The sequence below is a fragment of the Perca flavescens genome, chromosome 1, assembly GCF_004354835.1.
Source record: "Perca flavescens isolate YP-PL-M2 chromosome 1, PFLA_1.0, whole genome shotgun sequence".
NCBI classification, from domain to species: domain Eukaryota; kingdom Metazoa; phylum Chordata; class Actinopteri; order Perciformes; family Percidae; genus Perca; species Perca flavescens.
The window spans coordinates 30,574,911-30,593,539 of NC_041331.1; the positions used below are offsets into that span (position 1 = coordinate 30,574,911).

Consider the following 18,629-nt stretch of genomic DNA (forward strand, 5'->3'; position numbering starts at 1 on the left):
ATTCAGCAAACAGAGCAATATTATCATTCCATTAGAGTCATGGGTATGGCCATAGATATTGCACTGACTGGCCACCTGAAGAATCTATTACATCCAAAGTTTTTTTAAAGGCATAATGAGTATGATTTTTCTAAAAAGCAATGTATAGACTCATACAAAAATGATCCCTCTCAATCATCACTTTTGACCCACTAGAAGTGTGTGGCTGTATCTGCAGAGACCCTGCACTCTGCCTGTATTTTCTTCTTTTGCTGTGTTTTTGGGTGTCAACCTCTTTTAAAAATGTAGCGACTTGATGCCAGAACACAAATATAGTAAGGCAAAACACCAAGCTGACAAAGCTCGTTCCAAAAGGAGAGTAAATCTGAGATTGGTTTTCACCTGCTGGTGAGCACCGTGGTTTTTATCGGCGCTTGTTTTCTGACGAAGGTTCTGGGTTCGAATCCAGGTCGTTCCGGGCCTTTCTGTGTGGAGTTTGCATGTTCTCCCCATGTTTGTATGGGTTTCCTCCGGGTGCTCCGGTTTCCTCCCACCATAAAGACATGCATGCTGGGTAACTAGGACTACAGTTGAAAATTAGCCGACTGGCTAACACTGGCACATTTACAGAAATGTTGATTAATGTGCATTGTCCTAATCAAAAAATAAATAAATGAGTTGAACCCTACCAATAGGTCTATATTTGACGGAAACTCAAACAAGCTCAAAGAGGTTAACATTAAAACATTCTGTAGTGAAGCAAAGTTGGAGTCTGTGTTTAAAAACCTGTGTTTACATCACCCTCTTTTTTTTTTGGATACATTTTATATTGAGAAAGGCACACGTTTAACAACAGTACACATCTTTTCTTTTTTCCCTTAACACACACACATACAATGTAAAACATTCCACAACTGAAACCAAAAAGTGTCTATTCTAATCAGGAGTCGTCATTTAGTAGGAGCAAAATCGGAGAGAGTATAATCCTAACTTTAAGTATGTCACTTAAAGTGAGAGATATCATCTTTCAGAACCTAACCACATTGGGGCATTCCCAGTACATATGCATAAACAACCCCAGGACATCGAGTGGACATAGGTCACAATCAGGAGATGTAGTGATTTTCATAGAATGGCGCCTTCTAGGGGTAAGGTACATCCTATGAGCAAATTTGTAATGTATTTGTTGATGATCTGTTTTCTTAGATGTACCACACACCTTTTTCCAAACTGTGTCCCAACACACACTTCAAAATTTATAGCAGCTAAGTCCCTATGGCATGTGGCTTCTACTGGTAATCGTTTGCCAAGATCATACTCAGCCTGTAAATCTCAAGTCATGGTCACAATACAGGTCTTTTATAACATAAACTCCCATATTCCTCCAATGTGGGAATGTAAAAGGGTATATTGCCCTTAAGAGGTGAACAATTGTTGAAAATTGGGGAGTGATTGTGCCATTTGGGATCTGCACGCACGTTTCATTACAGTATGGAAAGTTGTGAGTAGAAATGAAATTATAGGGCCTAAACGTAATTTGGCTTTTTTCAATAGTATGTTGGAATACACTAGGTCCTGCAGTCTGTGAGGCAGCGACACATTTTCCTCAAGTGGTCTCCAAAAGACTGAAGAACCAGGATTGAACCAATTAGATAGAGGGCGTAACACAAAGGACCGCAAGTACGTCTTAAAATCTGGGAGAGCCAGCCCTCCCTCTGCCTTGCCTCATTGAAGAGTTGTGAGTTTTAAACAAGGCCTCTTTCCTTTCCATATGTATTTAGATATTAATGAGTGAAGTTTTTCCCAGTATCCAATAGGAGGAGTAAGAGGAATCATAGGAGAGTAAAAGTTAACACGAGGTAGTACATCCATTTTAACTATTGATATACGGGATTGAATTGAATTTGGGAAATTTAGGCAATAGAAGGCAAAGAATGGAAGATATCAACGCAGAGATACCTGAAACTCTTGACTATTGGTATTGTTATGGATATTTTCTGGCACACAGAGAACACAAAGAAACAGAGATGGTTAAAGTGATATTGTGAAAAGTTTTAACAGAAACACATTAAATATATACTGGTTACAAGTGTAGAAACTTAGGCTTATTGGAAAGCAGCCAAATTAATGTTTTTACAAACCAATGACAAGGTTGTTCAACAATTTCCAGTAGCCAATGGCAAGCTTTTAAATGTCTCTGTATATTTAGCTTGTCCTTCAATAGTCATTCAAACATATTGTCCTCTTCTTAAAATATATCAAGGGTTAAAGGGCTTATGTCTCAGCAGGATCTGGAAAAACTTGTCCATGCTTTTATCTTCCATAGACTTGACTACTGTAATGGTGTCTTTACAGGTCTCCCTGAAAAATCAATCAGACAGCTGCAGCTTATTCAGAACGCTGCTGCTCGAGTCCTCACTAAAACCAAGAAAGTGGATCACATCACTCCAGTACTGAAGTCTCTACACTGGCTTCCAGTGCCTCAAAGAATTGATTTCAAAATACTTTTACTGGTTTATAAATCACTAAACGGTTTAGGGCCAAAATACATTTCTGATCTGCTACTACACTATGACCCACCCAGACCTCTCAGGTTGTCTGGGACAGGTCTACTTGTTGTTGCCAGAGTCAGAACTAAACAGGGGGGAGCAGCGTTCAGTTTTTATGTTCCACATATCTGGAACAAACTCCCAGAAACCTGCAGGTCCGCTGCAACTCTCAGTTCTTTTAAATCTAAGCTAAAGACCTATCTTTTTGATGTTGCTTTTCTTTAAATAATCTATTTTATTAACTTTAATTTCTTATACTGCACTGTAACTTTTATTCTTATACTGCACTTTCAATTTTATTCTTGTCTTTTAATGTTTTTAATTTGTTTATTATTGTTTTTTAATTGTTTTCTAACTGCTCTTTAATGTTTTATGTAAAGCACTTTGAATTGCCCTGTTGCTGAAATGTGCTATACAAATAAAGCTGCCTTGCCTTTCAAAGACAAACTTCACTCAGTTTAACATACAGATTTTATAAAAAGTCTCAAGCCTAGGAATGTACCTGCAGCTGTCACACAAGCAAAAACCTCCTGCATGAGCATTTTGCTTACATCTCCACATCATAGCTCATAGTGAGACAGTTTAAACACATGCATACAGAATTTTTTTCAAAATGATCAATTAAACTTTGAAGGAACATGATTTTCTTTAACAGTATGTGGGAAGGCAGCAGAGTTTGAGATGTAGCAGAATTTAAATGCATCAGTGCTGAGTTTGTCCAGTTCATTTTGTAACCAGAAAAGAAGCTAGATAAATCAAACATGGAAAGCAAATGTGGAGCTGCGAAACCTGTGTTGCCTATAGAGAAGGAGATCATCAGCATACAATGATATCCGATGATTTGTATTACAAAATGTGATGGGATGCACTGACGGATGTCAGATTTTCTGAGCCAGTGGTGGGGAGGGAGAGGGCAAATAGTAGCGGCGAAAGAGGGCAGCCCGACAAGTTCCCCTAGATACTGGGAACTGGGCAGAGCAAAAATTGCCAATGTTGACCATTGCCAAGGGATTTGCATATAAAAGTAAGTTTACCATACTAATGAATTGTGAACCTATTCCAAATGTATCCAAAGGATTCCAAAGATCCCATTCCAACCTATCAAACACTTTCTCGGCATCCAGTGATAGAACCCAGCAGGGCATGTCTATGCTATATTGAATACAGCCCTTCATGGCATCCCATACAAATATGGGATCATCTACTGAGCCTGTATTAATTTAATTTAGTCTTTCTTTAAAAAAGATACAAAAATCTTCATTTTTGAGAAGTGAAACATTGAACCACCAACACAATGTCCTATGAGGCGTGCCCAGGAGTGTAACGTGCACAGAAACAATACTGTGATCTGATAGAGAACAGGGCTTGAGGACAACATTATGTATCTCAGATGCAGCTGAGGCTAGTACATAGATTATTCTAGAAAGTCTGATGCCTTGCCGAGTAAAAAGTGTAATTTTTAGATGTAGGATTAATAGTGAGGTAAAGATCTGTTAAGCTAAGTGCTGACAGGAAGTTCTTAAAATCTTTAGATGAACGTTACTGAGCCGGCGTAGAGTGGTGAACAGATTTATCCAAAGTCAGGTTTACAAAGGAATTCATATCTGCATCAAGAACAAGCGAAAAATCCTGGAGGTGCAGTAAGGCTGTATTTAATTTGGGGAAAACTCAGGTTCATACTGGGATGGACTGCAGACAGAAATAAAAGCAAATTTGCGCCCAGCTATAATAGTCTTAATAAAGGAAATCCTACCATCCTCGCTACCAAAATGTCCCAATATATTCATTGAGATACTACGCTTCAGTACTACTAATGAGCCCCTAGTTTTGGTGTCTAGCGATGCAGATGCTGCTACATAGTAGTGCTTGTTCGAAAAACAACGAACGTCTTAAATGAGATTCCTGTATAAAGGCAACATCCACTCATTGTCTGCGCAAGAGATCTAGACAGGCTGTGCGCTTAATTTGGCCATTCACACCATATACGTTCCAACTGATTACATGTAAACTACACATGTTGCCCCACAATAATTAACACATGTTGTAGTACCCTTAAAATCAGAAGCAGGGTAATAACATATAGGGGCAGTGCAGCAATCAGACATCAATAGACAATCAAAATGCCAGGAGAGATCCATCACACCCCACAACCCCCAGTCGCCATCAACCCACATGTCTCCAAAGAACAGGAGAGAACAAGAAAACAAACCCATAACACAAAAACAAAAAGTGATGAAAACACCAACAATCTAGACTGCTTTCTTTCGTCTTTGCAACATCTCCAGACTCCTCCCATCCCTAACCCAGTCCAGCACTGGAGTGTTTGTCCATGCCTTTGTTACATCCCGGATTGACTATATGCTGTTCTCTCTGGCCTTCCCACCAAACTTCTTGTCATTCAGAGCTCTACTTCTTCTCATTCGGAACTCTACTGCCCGGATCACTACCCGCACAAAATCTTCTGACCACATCACCCCGTTCTCATCCAACTACACTGGCTCCCTGTTCAATACCGGATTGATTATAAAAACCTTGTGCTCACTTACAAAGCCCTTCACAAACTAGCCCCAACCTACATCTCTGACCTCCTCCAGGATTACACTCCCTCCCGCTCTCTGTGCTCCTCCTCTGCTGGTCTCCTAACCATCCCCACTGCACGCCTTAGCACCATGGGTGGGATTTCAGCTGCACAGCTCCCAGGCTCTGGAACTCCCTGCCCCCACACATCCGTCAGTCTGAAACCATAACATAATTCCAATCCCACCTCAAAACCCACCTGTTTAAACTGGCTTACTCACTATAATTTATAATTTTTACCATGCACTGTTTCCCAGTATTGTTTTAACTGGCATCACATATGTCTACTGTTCGGTCGTGTTTTGTCTTTGTCATTGCCACATAAAATGTTTTATTAGGGCCTGATTATTATTATTATTACGCGCAATGAATCGCCTTTTGGGGACTTTCCCATAGTCAAAAACTCACCAAAATTTTAATGGTTTCATAAATATCCATCCATCCATCTTCATCCGCTTATCCGATGTCGGGTTGCGGGGGGAGCAGCTCCAGCAGGGGACCCCAAACTTCCCTTTCCCGAGCCACATTAACCAGCTCCGACTGGGGGATCCCAAGGCGTTCCCAGGCCAGGTTGGAGATATAATCCCTCCACCTAGTCCTGGGTCTTCCCCGAGGCCTCCTCCCAGCTGGACGGGCCTGGAACACCTCCTTAGGGAGGCGCCTAGGGGGCATCCTCACCAGATGCCCGAACCACCTCAACTGGCTCCTTTTGACGCGAAGGAGCAGCGGCTCTACTCCGAGCTCCTCACGGATGACTGACACCCTATCTCTAAGGGAGACGCCAGCCACCCTCCTGAGGAAACCCATTTCGGCCGCTTGTACCCTGGATCTCGTTCTTTCGGTCGTGACCCAGCCTTCATGACAATAGGTGAGGGTAGGAACGAAAACTGACCGGTAGATCGAGAGCTTTGCCTTCTGGCTCAGCTCTCTTTTCGTCACAACAGTTTCATAAATAGGCGTGCAGAAATGGCTCGCTAGCGCCCTACAACACTTTAAAAATTGAGCCCCTGCAGTATGTTTCACGTAGACTTACGGAATCTGGTACACATATGTAAAGACAAACAAAAAAGCTCATTGGAACTCCTCCCTCTCTCTAAACCTCCTCTTAGATGATGAATATACTTTTTTTGTTTTCGTTTGGCCCTTTCCCCCTCTCCTGCTTCAGTCCTGTCTTTTATTGTCTCCTTCCTCGTAAGTTGTTCAGCAATGTACCATGTAGTGTGTGTGTGTCTCTCGCTCCCACTGCTCTGCCATTTTTTGTGTTTTGAAACTGCTGGGGTCCAATCGATCTCTGTCTGGCAACAGGATCCCCCCCCCCCTCTGAAGTTGCATTTTGGGTCATTATGTACTTTTCCTGTTAGGTCAGTCATAGAAAAATGACGCAGTGGCTTGGGGAAGATTTGGTTGATATGAGAGCAGAAGAACAAGAATGCACAATGGCTCACAGGCACACACACACACACACACACACACACACACACACACACACACCACCATGTGAGAAACAAATACACTCAGGCACATATTTACACATATTCACACAGTACATATTAGCAGTCAGAACAAATGTACAAAAGACTGTTGTTTGCTGATTTGGTTAGATGTCAGTTTTGCCTGTGAGTCTTGGGATTTAAGTGGTGATCCTCTGTAGCAAGCATTATTTCCCTCCCCTGAAATATCCATAAGTGGTTCTGAGCATTTGGGAGTTAATTGCTGCTCAAGATTAATTTAATGTACACTGCTCTATGGCTGGTCCTCAGGAACCACAGTTTTTCATATTTTTACTTAAAGCAAGGGTTGAGTTGGATACCAAGTAAAGAATGTATGGTAACTTGCTGATAAAATAGAAAAACAGTTGTGCTATTTACGTAAAGACCAGGATGTCAAACCACTAATTTATAAAAATTTGCTTTTGAGATGCAGAACCTCAAATTCAAGAAGTTAGTAGGGAAATTGTGTTTCCTTATAGATTATGTTACGTATATGCACGCACTCAAATGTCAACATAACAGATACATACTCCTATTCTCACTTTTAAATAATGTCATCACTTACATGCATACTCCTGTAACCATCCTGCAATCCCACTAAACCACCAATCTTGTACAACAGTTGCAAAACACGAGACAAACGACTTGTTTCTGTTCCATGTAACCACAGAGAAAGTGTTTTTCTCTTCCAATAATCTTTTCTCCTCCTCCCCTGTGTCTCCCCCCCTCAGCTCCCCCAATGATCCGGCTGTCAGTGAACGACACGGTGGTGGTGGATCCTGGGCAGGATGTGCTCTTAACCTGTGAGGTTATGGCAGGTTTTCCTCTCCCTACTGTGACGTGGTCGCGTTACCCCAGCCCTCTTCCCCTCAGTGCACAAGTTCGAGGGCCAACGCTGATTTTGCGGGCCGTCACACCGGCTGACGCAGGTTTCTACAACTGCACAGCTGTCAACAATGTGGGCAACCCTGCACGCAAAAACGCCAATCTCGTTGTCAGGAGTAAGTAACACGTGTTTGGGGGGCAAACACACACACACACACACACACACACACACACACACACACACCTGATAAATATTTATCATTATAGTTAGAATATTTGGTCAAACAAACTTTTCATCACCTTAGTCCATGCCTATTTCAATCAAGTATTTAAAGCTAAGATGATTTCCCTTACTTAAAATGAAAAGTGCCATCTGTCCGGTCCTTGCTAGCTTTCTGCTGTAATGTGTGAATGTGTGAAAATATATGTGTGTACTGTATGTGTCTGTGCGGTGTGTGACACATGAGCAGTCGATCCATCGTTAGAGAGCGCTGATCTGAGATCTTGTCAGGATAGGCGGGTTAAGTATCGCTCTTTTTGTAATTCCCCTGCCATTTAAACAGAAGCCCTCCATTCTCCCTCCCCTCTGGCTATTTTTAGTCCCTTTAATCATCTTTATTCACTCCAATTAGTTAGACTGGAGTAGAAGCAATTAGTAACAGTCTCTTCTGTTAGTTAACATTGTAGAAAACGTATGCTGGATGGGTTTCTCCTGTTAGCTTAATGGGCCTCAACGCATCATCACACCAGCACAGGTGGCAAGTCGCTGAATGAGACACACACACACACACACACACACACACACACACACACACACTCGTGTTCAGTGAGTGCTGATAGAAGTCTACAGGTAGGCAGGTGACACAGGTTGCACATAAATGCACACAGCCACAGGCTTCCCATGCACACACAACATTGTCCCAACACTTACAAAGGTTGCAGGATCATGTTAAACATATGGTCACTGCTTCATATCCATATCAAGCATCTTGTTAACAAGCTCGAAAGGAGTTTAAATCAAGCTCTCCTCTCCTCCTCTCGCCTGTCTCTCCCATTAGTGGGGAAACAGAGAGCTGTTTTGTATTCAACATGGAAATCTGTTGAGGAAACGTAGCCTTTGAAACTGAAAATGAAATGTGACAATGTGAGAGTAACTCTTTGTCCTTGATTTTGCCCCCCCACCCCTTATCCCCCTGTTATTTTATTCTGTATCTGGCTCCTTTTGTATCTTCCTCCTTCACAATTTGCTTCTTCCTCCCTCTCTCTTTCTTTCTTCTTCATATTCCCTTTCCCTTTGTTTCTTTTTGTCATAGTGCCCCCTCCTTATTCCTGACGCGCTATGTCGCAAACTCATCTACTGTTCTGCATTAGCCATCTTAACCTTCCTCCGTTACATTTCTTTTCTTTTAATTGCTTTTTTCTCTCTCTTTATCACTTATCCTCACTACTATATCAATTCTGTATGTTTAATTTAATTACTAAAACCTATTTACAATCTCTTTTAATCAAATTTTTGGAGTTACCTGTTCATTTCTGTATTTGGATGTGGCAAAACGGTTTTGTATCTTTTGTATTTTGACATGGCAGCAAAACAGACAGGAGATTATTTTTTTTATATATTTTTAGACACATTTTGCAAAGGCACACATTTCTGCTATTCATATAATATAATATCCTGACTACTGTATATACAAAAAATTGCTACTCCACTGCTAGCAACGGCCTCTTGTAGAACGTGCTAAATGTAAATTGAGTGAGTTTGTGAGTGAATATGAGGTGCTTCACGTCATAAAATATCATTCAGACTGAAAGTGAAAGATTATAGAGATGTTAGAAAATATCACAAATTCTTCTTATTAATTCCTTTAATTCGTTTTGGTCTTTTCCCAGTCATTTCTTAGTAAGCATTTGAAATAGTCCCTCCCATATTAATTGTTTTCAAGACTGAAGCACAGCCAATCTGACACTGTACCCTCTATTTAACCATTTCTTCTCTCTTCTTCTTCACCCTACTACTACCATACACAGCAATGGGCAACCTGACCTTCCAGATTACACCAGACTCCAACAAGGACAGCGAGACCATCCAGATGGGTCGGGACCTCAAGCTGTCATGCCACGTTGATGCCACCCCGCAGGACAAGGTCAACTACACATGGTACAAGAACGGTGCACCTGTCTTCAACTCGGATAGCCTGATCTTGCTGCGCAGTGACCCAGACATGGCACCCGGCACCAGTAGCTTGGAGATTGTGGACATGAAGTTCAGAGACTTGGCTACCTACAGCTGTGTGGCGAACTTCCCAGGCAGCAGGGTGCCAGAGCTCCGTGTGGATGTCAACATCTCTCAGAACAGTGGTGAGGTTTTCCTTGTCTTTTTTCTTTTAAAGGCCTATCTCTATCAGAGTGAGACAAATTTCAATGACTTTCGAAGCATCTGTCCGTTAGAGTGAAATAGCTTATTAAAAAATCCTTTAATGGGCATTTCTCTATATTCAAACCACAAGCAATGAGAAATCCAAATGTCTCAATGGGCTGTACATAAATGCATGCATAGCTGCTGATCAGTAGCATCACTCAAATGTGTACTTCGTGGCATGTATACTGGTCAGAGGTTAGTCAGATGCTGATAGTTTAAGAAACAAATATGAATTAATTATTCAAGATGACTTTATCCTGAACACACAGTCACTGTCAAGTTGTTTTAGGATTTTGTGTCTCTGTGTGTTCGTATGTGCATTCTCATGTGTGGTTAACCATAATGTTAGCACTTAATTACTAAGCAGTAATCTTTTTTATTGTTCCTATGTTGCACTGAAACTGTGATTGTCTAATGAAATTAGCCCTGTAAATGTCAGTTTATTTCATACTTTTTTATTCTCCGTCTGTCTCTGTTATCCAGTTTGTCTGTATCTCCCATCTGTAATCTTTAAGTCATGTCATCCTCCAGACTCATTATTTAACAACATATAACCCTTCTTTTCCATTCCTTTGGACTTGTCTATTTTATATATTGTTCCTTCTGAAATGAAATTATAGTAGTGTTATGTATGTAAAGTAGTGTTATGTAGTGACTATTATAATGAAAATTATTTGTATCATCATAAAGAATGTCTCACTTTTCAAATACATTATTTTTTATTTGTTTTTATATATGTAGAGGTAAAAAATGAAACCTTTTCTTACTATTCCTCCCCTTCTTTCTTTGCCCCTTTCTTTCCCTCCAGTCTCTCCTCCAGTGTTGTCGGTTCCACCCGGAGGTCAGGTGGTCAGTGTGCGAGAGGGAGGAAACGTTGACCTGGTGTGCTTGGTGGTGGATGGCAAACCACGTCCACCCATACTATGGTCACGGACAGAAAAGGACCTGCTAATGCCATCAGGGACGACCACGATGGAGACACCCGATGGCCGCCTGAGACTCAAGAGCGTCAGCCGGGACATGATGGGGGTGTACCGGTGCCAGACTGCTCCATACAACGGGCTGAACATCAAACGCAGAGAAGCACAGGTCCAACTCAATGTGCAGTGTAAGTGTGGATCAGTTCATGTTCACCCAAGAGCTCACCCTACAACAACATGCAACACCATTGTTTAGATCAAACAGCTGAAGGCCGGGGTTATTTGTTGAGAATACAACTCTTGCAGTCCAGTTTGGTGTAAATAAGTCCAGATTGGTTTCAACTGCTTTCAAATACTGTTATTGCTGCATCTGTTATTGCTGCATCAAACTTTAATTATCCCTGGGGTGGCAGTAATAGTAGTAGTATTGTCTGCAATATACAAAAACAGAACTTCAGAACTAGAATATATGCAATGAAATGAAAGTATAAAAGCTCTGTGTGACAGAAGTTCAGTTTTTAAATCCATAGGCCATGAAAACTCTTTCTTTGTTGTTATGGTGATATCAGATATCTAATAAAACACTGCACTTTTCTTATGCCGCACCCTCAATAATGGCATAATCGTCACACTTTCCTCAACACTATGTACCCTAGCGAAAGAAAAGGAAATGTATGGTAATGATAAGAGTGTAAAGGCTGTTTTGTCTATACCTTCCCCTTCCTCTTTGTGAACACTCCAGTGGTGACTGCCACTATAAAATCTCCCAGAGAATGGGCTTTTAAAAAGCAGTAGGATCTGTCTTGCTAAAGCAACACATACTTTCAATACCTTCTCCCTTCCCATGAGTTTACCTACTTTTACTTACTTTTTCAATTCTTGCATTGTGCCGGTAAGCAATGACACTTCTGACTGTTGAGACAGCTGAGAGCTTTCGATTTTTCTGAGACTATCTACTAGTACGAACGAATACTTTAGACATACCTCATTCTTCTAATAAAACCATATAGAATCACATGTCACCCACAGTTGAGTCTGAGCTTCTCCATGACACCACCAACTTATTTGGAACAATTAATGAAACCAACATTAAGTATTGAAGATGTTATGGCACTCATGCAAGAAGCTTCATTAGTTCTGAGGAATTTAAGGACAATTAGCTGCTGTTGTCTGTGCACCCATAATTTTTAATAACTCAGAAAAAACAACAACCAGCTTGTAGCTGAGTTTAATTAATACATAAATGATTTAATACACTTAAATCATGTATTAGTTTACGTAACATGTAGTTAGGTAAGTCACTAAATGTACTGTATAAGTTGAAGCCATCTTTCTTGCACAGCAGTGTATCATTGCACTAGAAGTGCTTGGTATAGTTCAGTCAAATTATGTTAACAGGAATTCAGTATTCAATTTGACCCTTTCAGCATCCTCCCAGTGTGCCCTGTATACAAGGTCCAGTTAAAAGGCTACAATTAATTAAAGTGATGAAATGTACATGATTTTAGAAAAACATGAGGATCCTAAAAAAGAAAGAGCAGTACAGTACATCTAAAACATATAAACCACTAATGACTCAAAAGGAGAGGACAAATTAAAGAATTGGGCCTGTATTCATCAAGCAACTCAGAGTAGGGAAATCTCCTTCTTGGACTAGACCTCTCATGTTGACTTCCATGTTACTTTTAGCAATAGGACTAATGCATTTTATCAAAGTTGTAAAGGAAAGTCATCTATCTGGATAAATATATTTTAGACTCATATATATATATATTTAGATTAAATATGCTCACATTTGTAAGGAGCCAGAGTCATTGCTGCTGTAGCTGCACTTATTTGTTGCCAATGAAGCAAAACTGCAAGAGAGAGACCAATTTATTCATGTGGATAGAGCAATTAAAAATGCATCCTGGACAAAATCAAACATTATATGTTTTATAGAATTTGAACAAAAATCTTTGCTTAAAAGCAGAAACAACTGCATGTGTTGTGTGTCTGAGAATACTGGGCCTGTTAGGATAAAAAAAGATCACTCTCCTCTCCTCTCCTCTCCTCTCCTCTCCTCTCCTCTCCTCTCCTCTCCAAGAAGGATTTACAGCCTTGCTAATGCAGGCGGGGCGGAAGGGCAACACTGTGAGCTCTAACGTCCACACTGGCCAAGTCTGATTAATGTACCAGGTGGCCACCCCACTCTGGACAGAGAAAAAAACAGATAGAGAGATGAGACAAATACATGAGCAGGACCAAGAGAGCAAAAAACAGGTATAAGAGAGAGCTTGAAACAGGGTTAGGTCTGGCGAGGTGCTAAAAAAAATTGTGTGATAGGGAGTTTAGAAAGATGGAAAAGGGAAAAAGAGAAAAAACAGATTGGTGGATGGAGAAACACTATAAATGAGGAGATATTGCTGTACAGCCAAGTATGAAAAAACAGATCTTTTCTTTTTCTCTGACTGCCCTTTGCTATGCCCTGCTCACATTTACCTAGTTTCTATATTTAATGAGGTTTGTTTTGCCTCCTTTCATTTAGCACTGTTGATCGATGTAAGGGAAGGATGCCATAATTTTTTATGGCAGATATAAGTAAGAGGATACACAGATTCTTGCCACCGTTGCCTCTCCCACTTCCTCTTTTTGCCTTGTTCCCCTTCTTTACTTGCCCACTTTCCCTCCAAGAGAGGTGGCTGTTCTTTCTTATTGCCATTCTCATCATCATCAATCAGCTAACTGCTGGCCATGAGAGAGGACCTCTCTCTGTCTTGTCATTCCTTTTCTGCATCCTGCATTCTCTCATTCTCTCCCCACCTCCCATACTCAATCATGGACTTCTCTCACTTTCACACCGCACTTTCCCTATCATTTGTCTTCCTCATTGTCTTCTTCTTTAAGAGCTGTTTCTCTCTCCCTTCATCCCATCTTACTCCTTCCCAACTCCTCCCTCGCTCAGTCTTATGTAAATTGATTTTTTCTTTTGCGTACTGTAAATGTTTGGCTTGGTCGGTGTTGCATTCCCGGATGGAATCTATTTTGCATTCGATAAGACAGATAGCGATGGTGTGTTTACATGGATTATGGTCTTCTGACTATGAAACATTGCAGTGGGGTGCTGTGAGTCCCAAATGAGTAGCAAATGAATGCGAAAACAGTGCTCCACAGAATTTGAAAAGTTGGGTTAGAAATTGAAGTAGCCCCACGACTTCAAAAAGTGACTTGTGGTAAGAAACTTGTATAATTGTTGAAATTAATACTTAAGGTCAGGTAAGGGGATTGTAATAACTTGTCTACCACATTCTACTGGGGATCGAATGATTTATAAACTGCTCACAAACCAGCTCACAACACACCTCCCTCCCTCCTCCCTACTTCTATCACCATCGCTCCACAGTTTGCCTGCTTTTCTTTACCCTTGCCACCTGTTTCCAAAGTCAGATAGCCATCAATATGCATATGTGTGTCTATAAGCAGGAGCAGGGTATGTGACCATACACTAAGGATTGCAGTGTGACCTTTGACCACTCACCAATTCCTCAGCTCCAAACCCCCAGTTCTGTTGTGGCTGCAGGAAATGTAGGTAACACATTCATTTCAAGAGGTCAAAAAACATAATAATGACTGGACACAGATAATTAAATGAATGAATTTAGATACATACATTTACATATAACAAAGTGGGAAGCTGTATGCTGCATCCACATAATGGTACTTAAAAACAACACAGAAGCTGAGAAGTTAAACGTTATGGTGGTTTCCAGTCTTTTTAGCATGCAGGAGCTTACTCATGTTCCTCTGACTGGAGAGCAAGCACAGAATGGTAAACTGTGATGCCACACAAGGATTTGGTATGTCTGTGTATACCTGTATCTATAGCAAAAGAATAAACAGTAAAAAGCTATACCCACGAGGGAATAGATGAGCTTTAGATTTCAAAAGAAGATTCAATATCGGCAGTGTTAACTAGGTAGTATCTTTAGGGTTATTTACTTTAACAATGTAAAAATGTGGAAGCCATACAGTGTTGTTAAACCTTTATTTGTACAGCATCTCTTATACAGCTTAATGCAATTCAAAGGGCTTAAAAGATGACTGACAAGCTCATAATACAAAACAAATGTGAACAGTAAAATAAGTTGAGACTAATCAAATAAAAAAAAGATGCGATGCATATAGGACAATACAAAATAAAATAAAGGCGATCAAACATTTAAAAGCAAGAATCCAATTAATTTAAGCAATGGCCATAACGCATTCTAATAAAAAGCCAAGTTAAAGATGTAGGTTTTAAGTTTATGTTTAAAGATGTTCAAACCAGGATTTCATAGACACCTCCTCTATCAGTTGTTAAACATCAGCATGATTTGTCATCACATCACTGTGATTTCGTTCCTCTCTGAATGTCTTTCTATTATTGCTTTTATTACTGGATGGTTAAAATTGTATTCTCAGTGACTGAATTTCAGTCTTCTCCCCTGCTACTTACGTTATCTATCTATCTGTCTCTGTTTCCTTCTCTCCTCCTTGTAGCTCATTCCTGGACTTCTCTGTCTAAATTACAGGCATAACAGAGATTAGACTATAATTACACATCTGTGCCTGATAAACTTGATTCATAAGGGACTCTAGTCGTGCTGCTTCACCTTTAGGGGCCTTAACGCCAGATCTCATCACTGTTAGTACAGCAATACCACCATTAGCATCTTGTATATTATCTTCATGATTAGCCAGGGGTGAACTAGTTGGCTGGTGATTTGTGGCAGAGTCATTTGGCTGTCTTGTGTCCTGGCTGACCCCAGGGCAACAACAGCTAGTTAGTCATTAACCGCAGAGCCACACATCCCTGCTGACAGGTTAATTACAGCTGTTTATGGTAGTTTAGCAGCAGGGATGGTACTGTGCCTCATAAAAATGCCTGATCCCCTGTGGCAGTAACAGTTGCTTTGTGTCAGATTATTTGTCAAAACTGATGCTGTGAGGGCATTTACACCGCAGAGAACAAAAAGATAATGCAGGGAAAATTAGACATGGGTGATGGTGATGTATGTACACCGTTACAGTCCATTTTGCATTGTCCACATCTCTAAGCTCTCAAACTCTTCTGCTTCAGTTTATCTCCATCGCCCCCTTTATGATGGAAATAGATTTAAAAATGGAAAACCATTAGGAATAATGGGTTTTACACGGATACACCTCATCACTATGCTTAATCACAAAGCAAGTGTCCCAAATATTTTGAACAGTCAGCGTATATGGGCATGTGAAAAAGTGATTGTGATTTTTAAGTAGAAATTGATTATGTGAAACAAGTTACAAATGACATGGTTTTGCTTCTTCACCTCGGAACATTATATTAATTGACATGGCAGGCTAAACAATGTCTAAAAACTGAAATTAACAAATGTTTTAAATTGAAATGGACTAAAACTCAAATCTGTTGTCTCTGCAGATCCTCCCATACTGGACCCAGTCTTCCAGGACACACGTTGTAGGAACTATCAGATGGTGACCCTGAGGTGTACAGTCATGCGGACAAACCCGCCACGCCTAACAGACATCCGCTGGTTCCGTAATGGCGACTTCATCCGCATGCCCATGCCAGATCTGAAGGAGACGCCTGAGCTAAAGTTTAAGCTTGAACCCACCAACAACGGCTCTTATGAGTGCCGAGTCAGCAATAGCGCAGGGACATCAACATGCACATTTAATGTCTCTGGTGAGTGAACATGAGTCAATGCCATGTTATCTATTTGTGGCAACTAATTTATCTATATCTTCATCTATCTACTGTTCATTCATCGTATAGTCATAGTCAACATGGGGCAGTTATGTCATTTTCAGTATCATTTACCAGTGACATTTTGCTCTCTATCCCACAGCACAACCCTACAATGCTGAGTTCTACTTCGACACACCCAACCCAGTGCGAATTTTAAAAGGAAACAACTATTCCTACAACCTACAGTGGACCCAGAAAGATCCTGAGGCCACGGATCGCATCATAGGCTACTGGATTAATGTCCAAAAGGTAAAGTAATACTGCAGAAATACTTAAAAGTATACATTCCACACCCCCACGCAAACTACTCTGAGCCACTACACATGCACATAGGAATATTGCACACATGTATGCATACACACTTTCATGAACTAGTCTGGCTTTGGTAACCAGGTTTTTCTTGAAAGTGTGTTATTGCCTTGACTGAATAAGCTCAAAACTTGTGTAGATAAGAACACACATACGCACAAGTCTGCAAGTAGTGAAGTGTGTATGCTAAGTAAACATGGAGCTCACATGGAGCTTCATGAGCTTGGGGAGTATCAGGTGTGTGTAGTCAATAAAAGGAGACCTACACTGAATTACAACAATGTCACAACCTTTCTCTCCTCTCCTCTCCTCTCCTCTCCTCTCCTCTCCTCTCCTCTCCTCTCCTCTCCTCTCCTCTCCTCTCCTCTTTTTGTGAGGCTGATTGATTGATGAATGACTTTGGCTCCTTTTAATGAAAACTAACCCAGTTTCAATAAATAAACATATCATTCTAATGCAATTCCTAGCCAGATTTCATATTTTAATGCATTGGAAAGTCCTCTTGCAGTGAGCACACCTCGAAATACTTCAATAAAACAGAGGTGGCAGAAATAAGGCCAAGCACAAATGTTACTTGTATTATGCAACATTTATTATATTTATTTTTATTTTGTATGATTATGATCTAATTTTCAGTTTGATATTTAAATTGTGTTTATCTAATTGTATCTAATCTAAATGTTTCTCAGATTTTTAAATCAGCCCTAGTGACCTCCATTCTTCAGTTTTTCCTCCTTCTCATCTCTTACAGTATATTATCTACTCTCTTCTTGTTACCCTGTTTTCATGAATAGCCATATCATTCAGCTTTCATCAATCAGTCATATCAAACACAGGCTTCATTTTCCACTTTCTAGCACCTAGAGATTTGAAGATGAGTAACCAGCTCTAAAAAGCCCATTTAGAGGGTTGTGCCTATGTTCACAGAACTACGTGCCACATACAATTACTTTGCTGTCACTGCAAGATTCTAGCTTTGAGTGCCAGACAGACAATAATGTGTTCACTGTGTTGTAACAACCACTCAACAAGACCAGGCCTTCACTGCAACATCTCTCATTTTAGCCAGAATTCAGCCCAGAGACAGTTAGAAGAGTACATTTTTAATGGTATTTTCATGTTTTATCTTGTCCTCAAATGATTGACTTTGCATTGACATGACTTCATTTTCAAAACCCTGTGAGGGGTGTTGAATAAGTCTTGCAGTTGCAAACTTCAATTTAGAATTAACATGCACTGAAATAACCTATTACACCTCAACAGTTACATTCACCTTAAAGTGATGGTTGGGAGTAATTTCACCCTAGGCTGCATTGCACCTTGACCTCAAGCCAAACAAACCCCCATAAGCTTTTTTCCCTTGTTATAACATTGGTCGAGTTAGCGTTACCAGCTGGTTAGCTTAGTGCAGGCGCTAATGGATCCACCTTTGTATCTCGTAAATTACACCACTAATAATGCCCGGAATGATACCAAACTTCTACAGTAGTACAAATAGTTTCTGTACTTATAAAATGAGACATTAGAAAGTTTGTAACTACACCAGAAGTATATTTAAATAACACTTGCCTGATGGATACTCCTCTCGGCTGCTAATGCGCTATCGCGCAAGATCCCGCAAGATCACGCACAGAGCACAACATCTATTGCCGGAAGAGGCTACTGGTGAAGAAGAATCAAGAAGCGAGTGAACAGCAGAAGCAGCTACTGCAGCGTGAGGCGATAGTACAAGATGTCACACAGTTGTATATATCCCGGCTGCGGTTTAAAAGCAATAGATGTTGTGCTCTGTGC

General features: G+C 40.5%; 1 protein-coding gene across 1 annotated transcript in view; it reads left to right on the forward strand.

Moving 5' to 3' along the window:
• The window catches only part of mdga1 (MAM domain containing glycosylphosphatidylinositol anchor 1), a 189,392-nt gene that overhangs the window by 126,773 nt on the left and 43,990 nt on the right, over positions 1 to 18,629 (forward strand). Inside the window, exons 7-11 of the mRNA XM_028586466.1 lie at positions 7,327 to 7,596; positions 9,449 to 9,778; positions 10,648 to 10,947; positions 16,197 to 16,463; positions 16,627 to 16,775. Coding sequence (XP_028442267.1) covers positions 7,327 to 7,596; positions 9,449 to 9,778; positions 10,648 to 10,947; positions 16,197 to 16,463; positions 16,627 to 16,775 — 1,316 coding nt within the window. The remainder of the gene's footprint in view (positions 1 to 7,326; positions 7,597 to 9,448; positions 9,779 to 10,647; positions 10,948 to 16,196; positions 16,464 to 16,626; positions 16,776 to 18,629) is intronic.